Source organism: Pygoscelis adeliae, unplaced genomic scaffold (genome assembly GCF_000699105.1).
Source record: "Pygoscelis adeliae isolate BGI_AS28 unplaced genomic scaffold, ASM69910v1 Scaffold78, whole genome shotgun sequence".
Taxonomy (NCBI): domain Eukaryota; kingdom Metazoa; phylum Chordata; class Aves; order Sphenisciformes; family Spheniscidae; genus Pygoscelis; species Pygoscelis adeliae.
In genome coordinates this window covers 6,093,204-6,110,579 of record NW_008825409.1, presented here as the reverse complement: position 1 = coordinate 6,110,579, position 17,376 = coordinate 6,093,204, and the positions used below count along the sequence as shown (strand labels likewise).

The 17,376-nt window shown below is 44.0% G+C and overlaps 1 protein-coding gene across 1 annotated transcript; it reads right to left on the bottom strand.

Moving 5' to 3' along the window:
* Positions 1 to 12,266: 12,266 nt before the first annotated feature.
* On the bottom strand, positions 12,267 to 16,044 carry FIGNL1 (fidgetin-like 1). Its single transcript, XM_009330453.1, has 2 exons — positions 16,020 to 16,044; positions 12,267 to 14,633 (listed from the first exon to the last, which is right to left on the bottom strand). Exon 2 carries the CDS (start codon positions 14,623 to 14,625, stop codon positions 12,550 to 12,552), a length of 2,076 nt encoding a protein of 691 aa, XP_009328728.1. The 5' UTR covers positions 14,626 to 14,633; positions 16,020 to 16,044; the 3' UTR covers positions 12,267 to 12,549.
* Between the last annotated feature and the right edge of the window lie 1,332 nt (positions 16,045 to 17,376).

Genomic DNA, 17,376 nt, shown 5'->3' with positions numbered 1-17,376 from the left:
GTTGGCCTCTTCTCTTGATTATCCTTAAATCTAAAATCAATTTGTGAACTAAAACTGTTTTTTGTTTGGATTTTAGCAACTTCCCCCTCGCCAAATCCAGACAGCCAATGCAGGTGTTCTCGCTATACATTCATACTTCCTTTTTTTCTTCAATACCTGACAAAGCAGAGAATCACATAGTGTAAATCCTTTTTAATAATTCCTTTCATGTTGTCATTAATGTTAAAAAAAAAAAATCTCTTTTCTTAATATCCCAGTCTCCAGAGACACAGGGGGGGGGGGGGGAGGGGGGTGTAAGATTACAATAAGTGGAAATTACTCTGAACCAAAAAGGAATATCATTTCATCCTATTATCTTTAAATTTATTCTATAGTTTCCAAAAAACAAGATACGATTTCTGAAATGCTGGTAAACAGCAGCACTACTGTGAAACTGTTACATCCTTCCCCCTTCCCTGAAAAGGAAATTGTAGCACCAAAAAAGCCTGAATTCCTTACGCAAGGTCATGCAATGAGTTTTTGACAAAATCAGGATCGGTAGCCAGGTCTTCTAACACTCGCTTATTCTCCAGCCACAGACTAGGCTTCCTCTTCAGTGGGTGGTAAACTCAGGAACCCGTATTTGCAGACCCTTGCACTAACTCCCAAGAGCTGTAAAAAGGCCACAGGTCTAAGAATTCAGGCTTTAGATTATATCACTCTGTGTGTGTCTGCGCGCGCACGCACTATATGTGTACACACTATATGTGTGTCTAATTCAAAATATTCAATAATGTATATATTTTTAACCAACAGTTGCCAGTTTTCCTTCCACTTCTTTCTTACTGAAAATATCTTACGTTAACTAAATTTACAGAGTATTTTGACCAAACATACAAAGATACATAAACCTTTCCATGATCAGTTGTTGAACTTAGACAGCTTTTGCCTTGCAAACGTCTTTAAACGATGCACAGATAAAAAGGAAAACAATACTGGGAGAGGGGCCCTCTCTCAGTTTTCCTATCAACACGTAATGAGCTGATCAAATAACAGTTTTACGGTAACCAACCGATTTAACAAATTGGGATGCTTTTCTAAGCCTTAAAAACACAATGCAAAATCACTCTATTTACCCCCCCCAACTATCTCAGGAGGAAAAAAAAAAAAAAAAAAAAACCAACAGGGCAATAGCCAGGTGAAAATATTATGCTCCAAAAAAAAAAAGAAACCTATGATGGCTTTAGTTAGCAGGCTAATTTACCACAGAAAACAGAAGGCTCGCTGGAAACTTTGCACAAATACCAACGTTCAAAATAGAAACTTCAGATAAGCTGTGGAAAGAGGGTGGGATTTCCAGAAAATAGGGAAGGACTTGTTACACCCTCCTTGTCAAATTTTGCAGGATTCCACAGCTTCTCTGGAGAAACAGTATGTGCAGAGGGGGAAAGCGAAGAGCTTTCCTTTTGGTTCTGCTTCTCCTAAATAAACTGCTTGCCTAATTTCCTTTGCAATTAGAGAAATATTCGACTCCAAAACCCATCCTTTCCACATCTTACTGTGCTGTGTACTTTTGCTACTCAGCCTCTGGCCACCTTCCATGGTTTTATATTATGAATATTATAATTACATCAACACCTTACTTTTTCTCAAACCCTAGGTTGCGCTAATATTAGGCAAGGTAAAGTCGCGGGGGCAGGGAGGGTGGTGCCGCTCAGCGGCTCTCAGCAGAGCCTCTCCAAAAGGCGTGCAGGGACGGAGGGCCAAGTCCCTTCGCTGTTTCACGCCGCGCCAACACGGGAAGTTACACGGCCCGTCTCTTTCTCAGTGTTTTCCACGGTCGTCCTTGGAGCTTTTTCTCCAGAAAAGCAGAATAAATGCTTTGTCATAGGTAGGCTAGCACGGTCTTGCTTTCTAAGCTCTCCCATCGCGACTGCCTCCTGACAGCACGTCAGTCAGAGCCCTTCCCCAGCGTACGCACGCCCGGCACCTTCAGCCTGGGACGTGCCCTGCTGAAGCCCACCAGCTCCCCGAGCGTCCGAGCTGCAGCAAGGGCACGGGGCTATGCCGGGGCAAAGCAGGCGGCGCCCCAGCCCTGGCCCGTAGCCACCAGACAACCGCCCCAGGGGCGTTCACCTGCCTCCAGTCTTAACCAGGCACCTCGAGACACCCCATTTCCTCACGAGGGAGGTATTCAGTCCCACAGCACACCGTGGCGAGTTTGCTAGCGTGCAGTTAGATAGGAAATACCTAGAAGAAACAAACACACAGAGGTTTGGTGGCAGGGGAGAGGGGAAAGTAAACTTGCACAATATAGAAAAAATATTGGGGGGGCAGCAAAATACGAAAAATAATTTCTTCAGAAAATTGCACTTTGCTCATTCTTGGCTTCTTTAGACTCAGCCTGCCTCTGCATCGGGAAAACACTGGGAGGAATGAAGGTGGATGTAAAAAACACTGGCTCTTGCAGTTAGCTTTCTAAAAAGTTTTATTGCAGTGATAAGAAAAAATAAATGGAATCGTACAAATGCCATGTACAACCAGCATACAAAAAGCGGGCCTGGAAACAGCTCCTGCAAAGATGCATGCTTCAGGGAAGGGATTTATCTTTTTTTTTAAGGTAGCCTCATATTAGTTTCAATTTTAACTATGTATCGGGAAAAAATAAAATAGGGATTTTGGACTGACCTATGGAAGTCTTGAAAAACTACATAACAAATTCCCAGACCCCCCAGAGTGCCTTAGCATGCTTTAGGCACAAAAATTAAGTACAGGGTCCAAGAGTGCACCTCTCTCCATTCAGTAGGCAGGACAGCTATGTTGCATGGCATCCTCCCAGACGCCAACAGGAGACCCCTCCAGCGGTCACCCCTACCAAGATTTCAGTAGCAGCATGTTCAGACCCATAGGACAGAAGAAGAGAGAGATGTCATCGCCATTTCCTCTCTCTTCCCTCAGACGACTGGTCTCTAAAGCGAACGCTCCCTTCAAAAACGGGAACTGCAGTGGCATACAGCTTTCCCCCCGATCATCCATGTCGCCCGCCCTGTGCCGTTGCCTTTCCAGGGATTTGCCGAGCGGCGCCGCCGTGTTGAAGACCGAATCTGTAGTCCAGTAATTTGTTGGTTCAACAAAAGGCATGGCTGAAACAAGCTGCCTGACTCAAAGAGCGTACGCTTCCTGTTGCTGGCAGAAAGTGAGACTTCGCGCTGTTCCCCCTTGCTTCCTTTAAAAACAGAGCCAGGAATTTATGTCAATTGGCTGCAAAGCGCCTGACCCACAAAGCAGGGAAGTGAGAAACTGTAGGACTCGGGAAGATAGAGCAATATTAGCCACCTATATCTAAATAGATACGGTTTTTTAATATACTTGATCAATGATCACGGATGGCATCAGCGATTTTCACTTGAAATGTGCTCAAGGGGCTGAAGTCTTCAGCAGCTCCGCAGAATTCTTTCTCTGGAGAAATCAGTCGAGAGGTTTCTTCAGTCACAAAAACTATCTACAACACCGGCCACAGACAGGCGTGCCTTACGCTGCCCAGACAACTCTGTCGAACGTTAGCAGAGGGATCACCCGGAAAGTTAATTAATTACCCAGCACATAGGAGTTCTGCCTTCTGGGACTTCTGTCAGGTGGGTCAGGAGAAGGTCCCTGCACCGCTGGAGTAAGAGTGGTGCCAGATGTTCGACCCCATTACGATAGCACTAATGATTTTTACTTGCGAGGCAACACGAAGAGAGCAACAAATGCCATTTGCTATCAACCAATACTCAAATGAATTGAGACTTGATTTAATTGGGCTCAGTTCCTGTTACCTACCTGTTATGTATCTACATTTCAAGGCATTTTCAGGATCTTCAGCCTGGGAGACTGCTCGTATCTGCTCATTTACCCCACTATTAAACTTCCTAGGATCGAGGATCAGTTTCAACGCAAATGCACCGTATTGGGATTTTCACCTCTTTTCCCAGCCCCAGTGTAATATTATAGCCTGAGACACAAGGTAAAATTAATCTTTAAAAATCCTATCTTTGTTAAACAGGGAGTTCTAGAGTTGTCAGGCTGGTTTTCACAGCTCCCTCCAAAAAAATCTTCTTAAAAATCTAAGTCCACCCAACGAATCAACAATAATCCTTAATAAAATGCCAGTAACAAGTCATTAATACTGGATGATTTTAAGCGACAAAACAAGGAAACATAACTTTGACCACCCTTGGGCTTTCCTTAAGAAATTGGGTGGACTTCTTTGGGAAAAGATCTCCATCTGGTGGCAGGCTATAAAAAGATGAAGTCAACACTACAGAGGTGTTACTTTCCCTTGAGAAGACTGCTGTTACTAGAAATGGGGTGGATTTGTTGTGGGTCTTTTTTTCTCCATAAATTTCTAAACCTTATATAGGAATAGACTGAGCAAGGCATCTTTTAGTCGTGCTAAGTCTGTCCTAAATGCATGTCTAGCACAAGCATTGGAGCTCATCTGGCTCACGTATCCCATCGCACAATTTTGCGCTGTGGGAAAGACATCCCCAGCCTGTGGAGGATGAGAAGCAGCAGTGCCATTGCCACCTGCATCTGCAGGCAGATGTGCCAGGACATTAGGACTCACCTACAGGCAACGGCTATACCCCCCTATAGCAATACAAATAAGGCGGTACTCCTTTTCCACTGCTGTAAGGGCAATAAGACTCTTAAAAGATATAATTATTCACGGGGATTACGTTATACAGATGAAAGGTAACCTTCCCTGGTACAAATTACCCCTACTCTGGCGTCACTAGAGGAGGGGAGTTGTACTATCGTAACTACGTGGGGAGCTGTACTACCATAACTATTTTTAAAAGCGCATGAGAAATCGTTTTCGCGAATGAAACTACAATGGAGCAGCCGCCAGCATGCTCGAGTTTGTCCCTTCCGAGACATTTACAGACAGAGCGTTAGTATATATTTTTAGCAGATGACAGCGAAAGTTTCTGAAAAGTTGATCCTGAGTTCTCTTGCATTTCTTTGGTGCAAAACTTATGGTTTTGGAACGACTTCTGATATCACGGCGTTTTAATTATCACATTTAATTTTTTTCAGTCAACTGTTAGACTCACTGTCATATGACACTAAGGCACCGCATCAAGCAGGGTGGAACCTTTTGAATTTATCATTAAAATCATTGGGAAAAAAAATCACAAGGGATGTTCAGAAAATAACAGGCTCATCACAGAACCTGGGAAGAAATTACCTCTTACCTCCTCCCTTGTCACTACAAGCGTATTTTCTACCTCTTCCTTCTCTCCAGCTGTAGCTATACCAGCCCAGAGTTTCTGTGACCTTCTTGAAAGTGGAGGTTTTCTTTTGCCTAATTTTATGCCATCACTGCTAAATGTATGCTTTTATATAGCATTAAGCCATCAACACATAGTGAAAAATTTATCATCATTGCCAAAATAACTTCAAAGTATACAAGTTCATTCGCATCTTTACATGTAATCAGTTTCCCCGCAACACTTTTCAATTTTCTCTGTTGATTCTTTTTGAATTTTCTCCCTTTTTTTCTAGGGGTAGCTGGCACCAGAATAGCTTGCAGAAACCAGCTTCCAGAGTTCATGCCCTCTCTGGAAAAAAATTCTCCATAATTTAAGAAAAATCAGGAGTCTCTATAATTCTACTCACGTGGCTATATTCTTCACTATAACAGAGCTATATCCATTCTGTAGCGCAAATAATTGGTACGCAAGAAATACGATATACCAAGAGCATTCAAGCTTCCTATGTCAATAACTCACACCTCTTCTTATTTCTTTTCATATTTGGAAAAAAAATCCATAGGTGAAATAATAATGAAGGCCAAAGTTCTCCTTCTTCAGAATACTGAATTTAATATATATGAGCACAAGCTATTTCATGGCAACTCCTGTAAGAAGTCTCATTGGTTACATCAGATCTGCAAGGATAAGCCATCACTAGTTGTAACTGGCAGAAAATAAAATTATTTATCTGGAAAAGCAGAAAACAGACTCGTAGGTCTTAATCACCACTGAGTAATATTTCTAACTGGTGTCGCCTATTAATCAAAATGATTCTGTGTAACAGGTTTAGGTGGAAGGACCATCCCAACTGACAGAGACATCCTTTCCTCTGGCTGTAGGTAAAAAGTCATGAAAAGACAGTTTTACTAATATCAGTGAACAGAGTAAAAAAATCATAGAAGTTACTCTAAATTTAAAAGCAGAAGCCTAGGCAATTTCATCTCTCATTACATTTTAACCCACAGTACAGAACTCAAAACCTGTTAAGAATTGGGTAGGAATTTTCACAAGCCGCTGCCTGGAATTTTGTGATCGACTTCTAAAAAAAAAAAAAAAACCAGTATTTTTTTTTTTCCTGACTGTAAATACACAATCATTCTAGATGGTCTTTCAAAGCAATGCATTAGCAGACCCGCCGTTTAGTTTCATGCACCCAGGTGTTTCCCCTTTACAAAGCTCAGTGAGAATTTCAGATTGCAGTATTCCAGTTCCAAAAGCAGGCAAACCTAACCTGAAACTGGAATTTTTCTGTCAGCACAATTTAAGGAAAGCCTCAGCTCCTGGAAGCTTTTCTCACGTGGCTTTGGTGAGGGGCACTCTTAGGCTCAGGGTGTCGTTAGGGAATCTGAGAGACCGCCTAAGCCACACACATCCAAGTCAGGATGAACTACACGGTTGTGATGCTAGAACCAAATCCACAACAGCAGCAGCCTTGCCCCTGCTTGAGCTCGCACAGCTGAAGGTGCCCCATTTCTGGTCCCCTCTTCCCTGCCCAGCTAATGACTCCAGTCATACCTGGGTGGAGAAATGGCAGTTGTTCCCCTTTTCCCCAGTAACCTACAGTGAGGAAGCACCGCATCGTCTCTCTGCCAGCCAAAAAGCAGATTCAGTGTCTTTCCAGCACCCCTGCAGCTGTCATTCATTTTCCTCGACCCTCAGCTTCTGAAAGAGAACAATATTGCCTTTTGCTTGCTGCTGCATCCTCCGCTGCCGCAAGAAAACAACCTAATATTCCTCTAGAGCAGGTAATGTGCCTTGGCAATATGGGGATATGAATACAGGACATACCTTACCTTCTGTGAGCCTTTTACAACTCTTGCGTGATATTTTCTGAAGATAGAAATTATTAAATTATTGTAACACCAGGACACAGTTAATTGTAAAACCATATTCAAAGTGCAGTTACAGACAAACGGCAAGGCCATATCAAAGAAGACCTCACATGGGTCTTCCCTGCAGCAGTGTCAACGTTTTCATCAGTGACTTACGGGATGGAGGAGGGAGGCTCCACTGCCCAACTGTGCTGTTGAAACCAAGCCGGGAAAGATGGGGAAACACAGCAACTTCAGAACAGCTTTGCTGAAAATGACCTGCAAATGGAAAAGAAAAAAACAAGCATCATGCCCCAGTGAAAAGTTCACCTGTCTTCCACCCTGGCACCCACGTTCAGCCCTGCTACTCTGCTCCAGTTTCAGCCCTTATCACCGACGAGCACTGTCCTGTTCGGGGTATCACAGCGCAGGGGAGTCATGAACCCACGGAAGTGACCAGAAGTCTAACCAACAGGTCATTATTAAAAAGAGTGGAAGAGTGACATTTATTTAGTCTAGGTGGTATTGTAATGCCAAATGGCAACAGATCTCAACTGTTTTAAGTACCTGCTACAAAGGGGACGATTAAACATTTCCCCACATCTGTGAGCAGTAAGGACAGGATAAGGCACAAAACATTTGCGTTATAGCAATGCAGATGAGGCATTGGGGAAGAATTTTGCCCGTCTTCAATCTTGCTAAAGAAGAATCCAGGCAAGAAAGCCATTTTGCTAATGGTTAGCATGAAGTATTTATCAGATTGTCTTCGCACAGCAGCACATACTGTATACAGGAAGTCCTGAGTGGGACCATATCATCACTGGCACGGGTATGAACATTCAGTAGTAAAAATGGTTTAAGTCCAAAAAGAGACCAAGGTTTTTATGAGAAGTGAATGTTTTAAAGAACAAACTAGGCAAAACATGCACCAGGAATCACAAAAATTAATTCACCCTACATGAAGTGAGAATTTGATGATTTCTAGAGTCCTTTCCAGACCCCTAACTTTGTGACCATGCAATTTTTGGCTTCACATGTATGAGTCAAGACTATATGAAGTTCCTGACCTAATGGGACAAAACCAAGTACTAGAGATCTATTGCTTATAGCTACAGCACCGTGCGTGACTGCTTTTCTGAAGGTAAGATGAAGAATGGCAATAAAGTATTAAAAAGGCTAAGAAATCTAATCTTTGGGAATTTTATGTCAGTATCTTCACTAAGCAATGCAGTTACGTGAATTGTTCTGCTGAAGGCATCTATGTTGGGTGTGGGGTGAAGGTTTTGGTAGTGGGGGGGGGGTGCTGCAGGGGTGGCCTCTGTGGGAAGAGGCCAGGGGCTGCCCCGTGCTGGACACAGTTGGTTCCAACAGACCCATGGTGGAGCAGGTACCCACACTGCGGCCCATGAGACAGCCCAGCTGGAGCAGACAGATATTCCTGAAGAAACTGTGGTCCACGGAATGCCCACACCAGAGCAGAGGAAAAACATGAGGGGGAAGGAGCTGGGCGAGAAACTGCTATGTCCTGACTGCAACCTCCTGAGCCCCGTGGCAGCAGGGTAGGAGAGCTGGGAGTGAAGTCGAGTCTGGGACAGCGGGGAGGAAAGGTGGTGTTTCAATGTTTGCCTTTTTTTGCTTCTCACTACCCAAATCTATTTTAATTGGCAGTAAGTTAATTATCCCCAAGCCGTGTCAGTTTTGCCCATGGTGGTAACTGGTGAGTGATCTCCTTGTCTTTACCTCGACCCACAAGCTCTCTCATCCTATTTTCTCCCCCCGTCCCACTGAGGAGGGGGAGTGAGTGAGGGGCTGGGTGGGCAGCTGGCTGTTAGCCAAGGTTAACCTGCCAGAGTATCTCTTTAGGTAAGAAAACTACTCATGAGCCTTCTTTCAAAACTCTCCCGAGCCCGCGCTTTCATTTCCATTTCAAAGGAAAGGGCGTTCATGAGTTTGAAGACGAGTGCAAGCGTCGGTTGTATATCCACAGTTCAAAGCATCGTCTAAGTCTTAATAAATATAAGTGTTCACCAAGACCAATCCCTCACTGCCATCAAAATTATAATTTTAATAGGAAAAGTGGGGTTTTGTTTGTTTGTTTGGTGGGGTTTTTTCCCCAATGACATGTTGGCTTGGGATTTCCACAATTTCTATTAGAAAAACAGAAATTGCCTTATTTCAGTAGGACAATCTTACCGATGCTCTTGGAGGGCAGTCTGGTTTTCATCCACTTGCCATTAGCAGACAATGATCATTGCCGCTTCATCAGCTTTTTACCTACTTGTGTTGGCACAGTTTCCTATAAACGAAAATTCATCCGGGGATTTCATATTGCTCCGAGACAATTTAGCTAACTCAAATACAAGATGCACCAAGAAAATGAAGAGTCTGAATTGCCTTGATTATTAAGACCACCTCACCTTTCCAGGACTGCAATTATTTACCTTTATTTGAGAGAAACTAAGAGATTGTGCACCAAACGTTACTGAACCACAAAACCAGAGGAGAGTCCTGCATTTCTTCTTACGAAGTTCAGCCAGCCAAAAAGAATAAATAATGAAGTACACAGGTTTCTGCATACACTAAACAGATCCATTAAAGTGGATTTATCTGCACCATTTCCCTTAAACTACAGTCATGCCCTACTTCCGTGCAATTTTCTGTATTTTGTGAAATTATGTTACCGGCGATCTAATCTCTTGTTTGGTGGCACTGTCATAGCGGGTTATGAAATACACAGTGGGCTAAGTCCTGCTGACTTGCGAGTCCTGCAGAAAAGCCTTGAATATTGCTAGATGGCTGAAGGGACAGTCATATTACCTGCACCGTTACTAAAAAAGAGAAAGAATAAACTTTACCTAATGTTCCCTTTCACTATTTCTGTGTGTTTTCTAAAACAAAAGCATGCTCATGTAATTCAAGAGAGTGCTAAGTAATGAGTAACGTAAGAAGCAGGAGGAAGAATACTCCTGCCTGGTGCTGTGGTTCTACCTTGTATCTCGTTCACGAGTTCCACTTTGCAGAAGACAAACATAGCGGCACGGCATTTCTCTCCCAGTCCCTGTCATTTCAGGCGGCATTTTATTCTCCATCACCATGTGCATTCTCACTGGTCCTGTCAGTACAGCCATTTCCATTAAAATATGAATATTCAGATCCACACATAAGAGCACAGTATGCTCACACAGCATACCAGAATAATTCCCAGCATAAATAAGGCAATTATTTAATCATACATAAGGGTTTTATTACCCTTGAGCAACCCTTAGGTTTTACGAGACAATCAGAATTCTCCGGGGTTTTCATTCACTTGCCCGAGACAATATTTTAAAGAACATGTTTTCATTAGGGCTGGAGAGATGTTTGGAGAGAGCAAAAATCTTACCTAGTACATGTTTATAGCTCTCCAACACTAAACTTGCAAGAGCAGATTTAATCTCATAATCTTTACCCAAGCGGCACAAAAGTCAATCGATTTGGACCACAACCACACATTTATTCTTACAAAATAATTTAATTATTCTACTTTCACTATTTCAAAAATTAAGATAAATTCGCACACCTGAATTTTTACATCTCTGAAAAACAATTTCCAATACATACCATACATTACTGGAAACATAAGCTAAGAATAGAACCGACTTTTTTTATGTTTAAACCAGGATGAGCTCTAAGAAACACCAAGTCTTTCAAATTACTCTGAACTCAAGGCTCACTATAGTCTCATAGCCCCTGTAGTTCCCACATGGCTTTAAAAAAAATGCTAGCTAAACAGCATTGATGCATTTTTAGAAAAATCTAAGTACGCAGAGCTTAAAAGCTAGCTGTTTTCCCCAATAGGAGAAACAGTGCTTTCGAAAAACTGAAAATAAAGCATGGACACCACCGCAGCCAGCTCTGCCACACTAACAAAAGAACCCAAAGGAAAGCTTTTCATTTGTTTTCCGTTCAGAGGCAGCTCTGTCCAGCCAGTGGGCGAGGACAGGTTATGCGAACAAAAGGCAGTGCATTTCTTCCAGACCTCGGGTAAGAACACCACGTACAAGGTAGCTAGGAATCTTACCATTGTCACATGAAGATTTTTTAAGGAGTAGAGGAACCCAGCTGATGTTGGGACACGGGATTTCTCCTTCCCCGCCGCTAGAGCCCAGTCAGGTGCACTCTCAGACTGAGGCTTCTCCCAGCTTAGTTTGATGGATGCAGCTGCCGCTGGTTTCGCTTGCGGGTCCAGCCAGGAGTGAGGCTGAGCCCCTAATCCAAAATGGCAGATACACACACACACACACACACACAAGAACACAGAGCGAGCAGTGCCTTTACCAGCACGCGCATACACAGCAAATGCACTCACATAAATCCAACACCACAGCCCCATCCCGTCCCTCATCTCCAGCCAAACAGGACTGAAGCTCACCAGTGAGACACGCAGGCCCCCGCACGCTCCAGCTTCACAAGAACACCATGCTGATGGAGCCTTCAAACATCGCCATGGGATTTAAGTTCATCTAAAATCCATGCCCAGACCCTGAGCCCCCTTACCCTGCCACTGGCTCATACCTTGGCTCTTTCCAGGTGCTGGTTTCCTCCTACTTGCCAGCTAGTCCAGCTTGAAGTTTGCTAGTGAGTTTTGCTAGTGAGGTTTGCACGCACAGCGGGATCCCTACAGCACCTGGCCCTAAACACACCGGCTAGCCCATAGCTGGCCCTCAGACCCTACAGCCCCTATGACCCACGGCCTCTTCTCCAGTTGCAGGTGCCCAGACCTCCTGATAACAGACATCCACAGACACAGCACAGAAAGCAAGATCAAGCAGAAAATCATCAGAAAAAGGATTTAATAAGAAGCTGTGATAGACTGCAGCGGTGTGGCACAGGGCTGTCAGACAAGAGCACTGCTTACATGAGACCGTCCCCTTTTATCCACCCTTCTAATCTTCCCACATCCACCTTGACTCTTGCCTTCCTCTGCTCCTGTCTCTTCCCAAACAATGCACCCCTAACTACCTTCCCCCATCAGTCCCAGTTTTCCTACATCCCTACCCAAAATCGCTATTTCTGATAACATTACCTGGGTCCCCTCAGCCTAGCGGGGCGTTACTGATACAGCACAGTGGGCCTTGCAATATTCCCCCCAATACTCCCTTCAATTATATGTGAGGTTTAACCATCTTCCCCTCAAACATCAGTGAAACTCGTCCACCTTTCACAGCAGCCATCTGTAATTCTTGTCAGCTTCTCACTCTGTTACTTGTGTTCAGCAATTTCTCGTATCGTGACCAGCAGTTTCTCACGGTCTTTTCAGTTGGCTAAACCTCAGGCCAGGGCCTAGACATCTGCCTGCATAACATAGGAAGATTTATTTCAAAGACAGAAACAAAAAGAGGTGCAGACACCCTAAATTATCACGGGTTTAATATGTGACAGCGCTAAAGAAATGTTTCAGTGAAACAGTTCGGATGCAATTATCTACCGCAGCCAAATGTCTGGTTCCAGGTTTCATACAGCTCTAGGTCCTTCGAGGAGACGCTGGGCCGCACAGTTCTGAAGGCACTCTCGAAGTCCAGGAAAGCAATAGGCCGTACTTGGTCTGGCATGATGGTTGCGATGTCCATGGACTGGAGGCTGCGGATAGGGCCCAGAGAAGCTTCTCGACAGAGCTGTGTCATGTCTGCCCCAGAAAATCCACTCGATTTCTTAACTATCAGTTCGATTTCCTCTTCATTTAGAGAGCAGTGCTCCTTAGACATTAGGCGGGTAACAATCTGCTTCCTAGCTGAGGCTTCTGGAAGAGGAATGTACAGTCTCTTCACTAGTCTCCTCCGGGCAGCTTCATCGATTTCTTGGGGTCGATTTGTTGCTCCAACCACGAGAATACGATCTTCAGAGGAGGTTGTTGCCCCATCTAACTGGACCAGAAATTCAGTTTTTATTCTTCTCGACGATTCATGCTCCCCATCTCCACGCTGAGACAACAGAGAATCAATCTCATCAATGAAAATCACTGCCGGCTGTTGACAGCGCGCCACAGCGAACAGCGCACGGACCATCTTTTCCCCCTCACCTACCCACTTGGAAGTCAGAGAAGAGGCACTGATGCTAAAAAAAGTCGCTCCAGACTGGCACGCGATGCACTTGCCTATAAGAGTCTTGCCGGTCCCAGGGGGGCCAAAGAGAAGAATTCCTTTAGGAGGACCACGTAACCCAGTGAAGATGTCTGGTCTCAGCATAGGCCAGACTACTATTTCTTTTATGGTAGCTTTAGCAAATTCAACCCCAGCAATGTCATCCCAGCCGACAGGAGGCCCGTGGTCCATGATCTCGTGCATAATGAGTTCGACCATTTTTGGTTCTATGTTTTTCAGTCGTTCATCTACAGGCGGCGATGGATCTGTCGGTCCTCTTGCATGAGGTTTACACTGTGCCCCTCCGTTTTCATTTCCATCTTGTTTTGGAACTGGAGGAACAAACTTGCCAAATGGACCCCGAGATCTGCCTGCACCCAGCGATTTTTTTACACCTCCGTACGATGAGACTGGTGCACGCTGGGGTAGGTTTTGAGATTTCTTTTGCTGATCCACCCACAGCTGTTCTTTTGCAGTTCTAAAACCAGGAACACTGCTCTCTTCATTTCTGTTTCTATTCCCTGAAAAACTACCAGTTTCGGTACTTATGGAAGCCTGGCACGGAGCAAGGCTAGGAATCACCGTGCTGCCTTCATCAGCCAGACCATAAAACGCCTTTCTTTTTCCAGAACTTGCGGACCATGCAGGTATAGCTGACTGATTGGAAAGAGACAAATGATGTCCATCACGACAGTTATTCGACATTCTCGGAGAACTACCACTTGTCGCTTCTTTACTTCCAAACAGTGGAGTGGCCTGGAAACCTATATGAACCTGTTCGTTTAAGGAGGCTGAAGAGGCAGGAAGTGTTTCCGAAGTTTTGGTCACGGGAGGCACACTGCTTTGAAGAGACTTTGAAGACGAGGGATGCTCAAGGAGATCTGGTCCCTGACTCGTGCATTTTGCTGAGCCAGCACAGAGCTCGGTCTCTCCGGCACTGCTGAAGATACCGAGTTTAGGAAGACCTGGAGCGCCGGAGGCACTGACCCCTTTATCAGCTAGTACACAGGCATCTGTTGGTGCCATCTGAGAGCTTTGGAAATTTTTGCCAGCCTGCATCCTCTCTTGCACACACTTTAATTCAAATACATTATCTGTTGTCAAGGCAGATTGCCACTTGTCACTGTCATTTTGCTGACACTTTGCCAAAGTCAAAATGTTTTCAGCGTAGTTATTCAAGCCAGTCTCTATGTTGTCAGAGTCAATAATTGCAGAGTATTTCTCTGCGTATTTTTTAAACAGGTTGGCAGCACAGACCTGAGAGATCTCGGAGTTTGCCCATGCATACTGAATACGCAGGATTTTGGCACGGTATTCATCTGCCTTCTGTCCGGGTGCGCAGGTGCCAGAGGTAATAGCAAAGTAACTTTTCTGCCAGTCGCTCAGGTGCACAGTGCTGTGGGAGGGGGCTTCCATCACTGACACTGCAACATACACAAAATACCTACTGTTATAAAATGCATTTCACAGCTACTTGCTTTGGCTGCTTTCCCCCTTTCCTAAATACATATACATGAAAACATACATTATTTTAACTGAGAGAAATAGCGCAGTAGATCTTGCAAGCTACTTAGCCAGTCTGGACACTTTACACATTTCCAAAAAGCAACGAGCTTTGTGGTGTAAAGCCATTTAGACTGAGGTTCTCTTCTTTCTTGTTGAAAGAAAACAAAGCGGGGGGGGGGAGAGAGAGAGAGAGTTTGCTTCTAACCAGAGGTCTCCTGGGGAGGTAAGTAGACTGCAAAGAACGGTAACAGATGGTCAAACAAAAATTGGCCTTGTTAAATGAAATCACCAGTGCTTTCACTCTTATTTGACAGAATACGGCACAGTGCAGAGGCGGACAGATTATACATCACTGTCAGAATGATGACATTTATTACAGTGATGGTAATAAAAATGAAACACTGAAGCTAATAAGTAAAACTACATGCAAAGTCTATGAGGGGAGGTAAAAGTGGAATGAATAAGCCTGAATTTAGTAAACTTTCAGATTAACAAAATATATACAGATTCATAGCAAGTATTCAAAACTATTTATTCCACTTAAAACATACAAAAATCTCCCCATTTTATATTTTAGAGAAACAAAGCTCTTCTGTGTTTAAAGCAATGCTTGCTTCTCAGATTTAGAAAGTAGACTTTAAATTCCTTCAGCGATTTTTTAGTTAAAGAAATAGGAAAGATGACATTTGGCTAGGAAGGAGCATTTTGCCAGACTTGAAAAGATACGCTCATGTTTACGATGTATTTTCAGTTGGACTAGATGATCATTGTAGATCCCTTCCAACTGAAATATTCTATTCTATTCCATATTCAAATAAGTCTTTCTCTGCAATGTATCATGTACAGAAGTATTTCTGGTAATGTCAAGAATTCATGATTTCAGAAGAGACACAGGCACAAGCAAAATTAGAGGAATCCACCACAGCCTCAACAGGGTTTGCAGAAAGCTCCTAACACACAGTAATTCCCATCTCCTCATTTGTCTAATGATACATGTCTAATATATATATTATATATATATATAAAAAAAATATATCTAGGGACATATGTCTAATATGTGACATGACCAACATGCATCAAATTCTAATTTCTCTCTTTTTTTTTTTTTAACTTCAATATGTACTGGATGTTCCAGCCAGAAAATACTTAAAACAAAAACTGGTAAAGTGGAGGTCCACATATTCTGCACCCCTTCCAACAGAGTACGAGTCGACTTGCAATATTCTCCTGAATCAGCTACAGACTATGTATGAGTGCTGATTAATGTACAGGTGTAATGAACGTACGAGACTGGGGAGACAGACCTGAAGGAACAGGGGGTATGGAGGGTCCTCTCTGTTTACTTTCAAAAAGTCTTGCATCACTGTAAGACAACAGAGAGCACAGTATGATTATGACAGGAGGGGTTACACGCATAATTAACAACAAGGAGATAAATTATTTTGTTTTGGATTTTTTTTGGACTTCAGCCCAATTTCATAGAGCTATTTAGAGAAGTCAAAACATCTTTTACCTGCAAATTCAGTCCCTTTACATGGGAAGCCAATTAAAAAAACAACACAAAAAACAGATTTCCTCTGAAAAATTACTGTCAACTTTTGCACCGTGAGAAGTCTAACTTGCGCCTACCGAATGAGGTGCAAACTCCCACCATAATCCATCTGCAGCTGAGTGACAGGTAAACAGGAGACGGAGGGCTGCAGCCTTTTATTTCTTTTCTCTAAACAACTACTAAACTATATACTAAATAACTGTCACTGCGCACTTAACTTTTTTGTAACTGTTGAATCCAAAACATCTTCTGAAACATAAAAGCTAAGTTCAGAGAAAGTTTAGTAGCAGGCATTTGCTCCCATTAAATATTTCCATAGAGTTACATCATTCAGAATATAAAATCTCAAGTTCACCACCACTACCTAAAGATTTAGTAAACATCTTCACAGCACTAAGGGAAGGTCATAAGTGAGCAGTAGCAGCTAGTTTAAAGTTTCAGTTTGACTTTTCTTAAGTATCTGCGAATATCATAGTCTCTCCCTATTCTAATTCCTGTTCGTTGTCCTCATAGTCTTACTACTTTTCCCCAAGAGCTAGCCAAATGCGTACACGGACAGTCAGTCCTTCTTCAACAGCCAAAACTGTTCCTAGATGTTGTGGGCATCACACTGTCATCTAAGTGCCTAACGCTGGGGGTTTATCAAAGCGCTGACAATAACGGATTTCTGGCATGCAAAGCATTCAGCCCCAGCAAACAGTGGGGTGAGTAACTACCTGGCACGCGTGCTGGACGCCATTACATTGACACATGAACACAGACACCCATTCGAGACGTGGGGAGAGCCTGCTTGCCCGCAGGCAAGAAAACCAGAAGGGAAGCACGCCAGCTGCCCAGGCAAGGCTTAGCCCTCTCCGCTGCTGCGGAGCACGCACAGGCCGATACCGTCCAGCCGGCAAAAAGGCAGGGCAGGGCCCCTCAGCTCCGGAGCCCTCGCTGGCATAGCTTCAGGCAGGTCGACCCCCCTCACCACACCGGGGGAGGGGAAGCCGACGCCTCCCCAGTTGCCTTCGTCCCCCCGCACTGGGGCGAAGGGACGCCCCCCACCTCGGAATCGGCTAGTCTGGGCGGGCCGCCCGGGCGGGCTCAGCCGCGGAAGAGCAGCGAGG

What these genes read in the sequence shown, in the direction of transcription:
- FIGNL1 (XM_009330453.1), bottom strand. Translation starts at nt 14,625, where the DNA reads ATGGAAGCCCCCTCCCACAGCACTGTGCACCTGAGCGACTGGCAGAAA.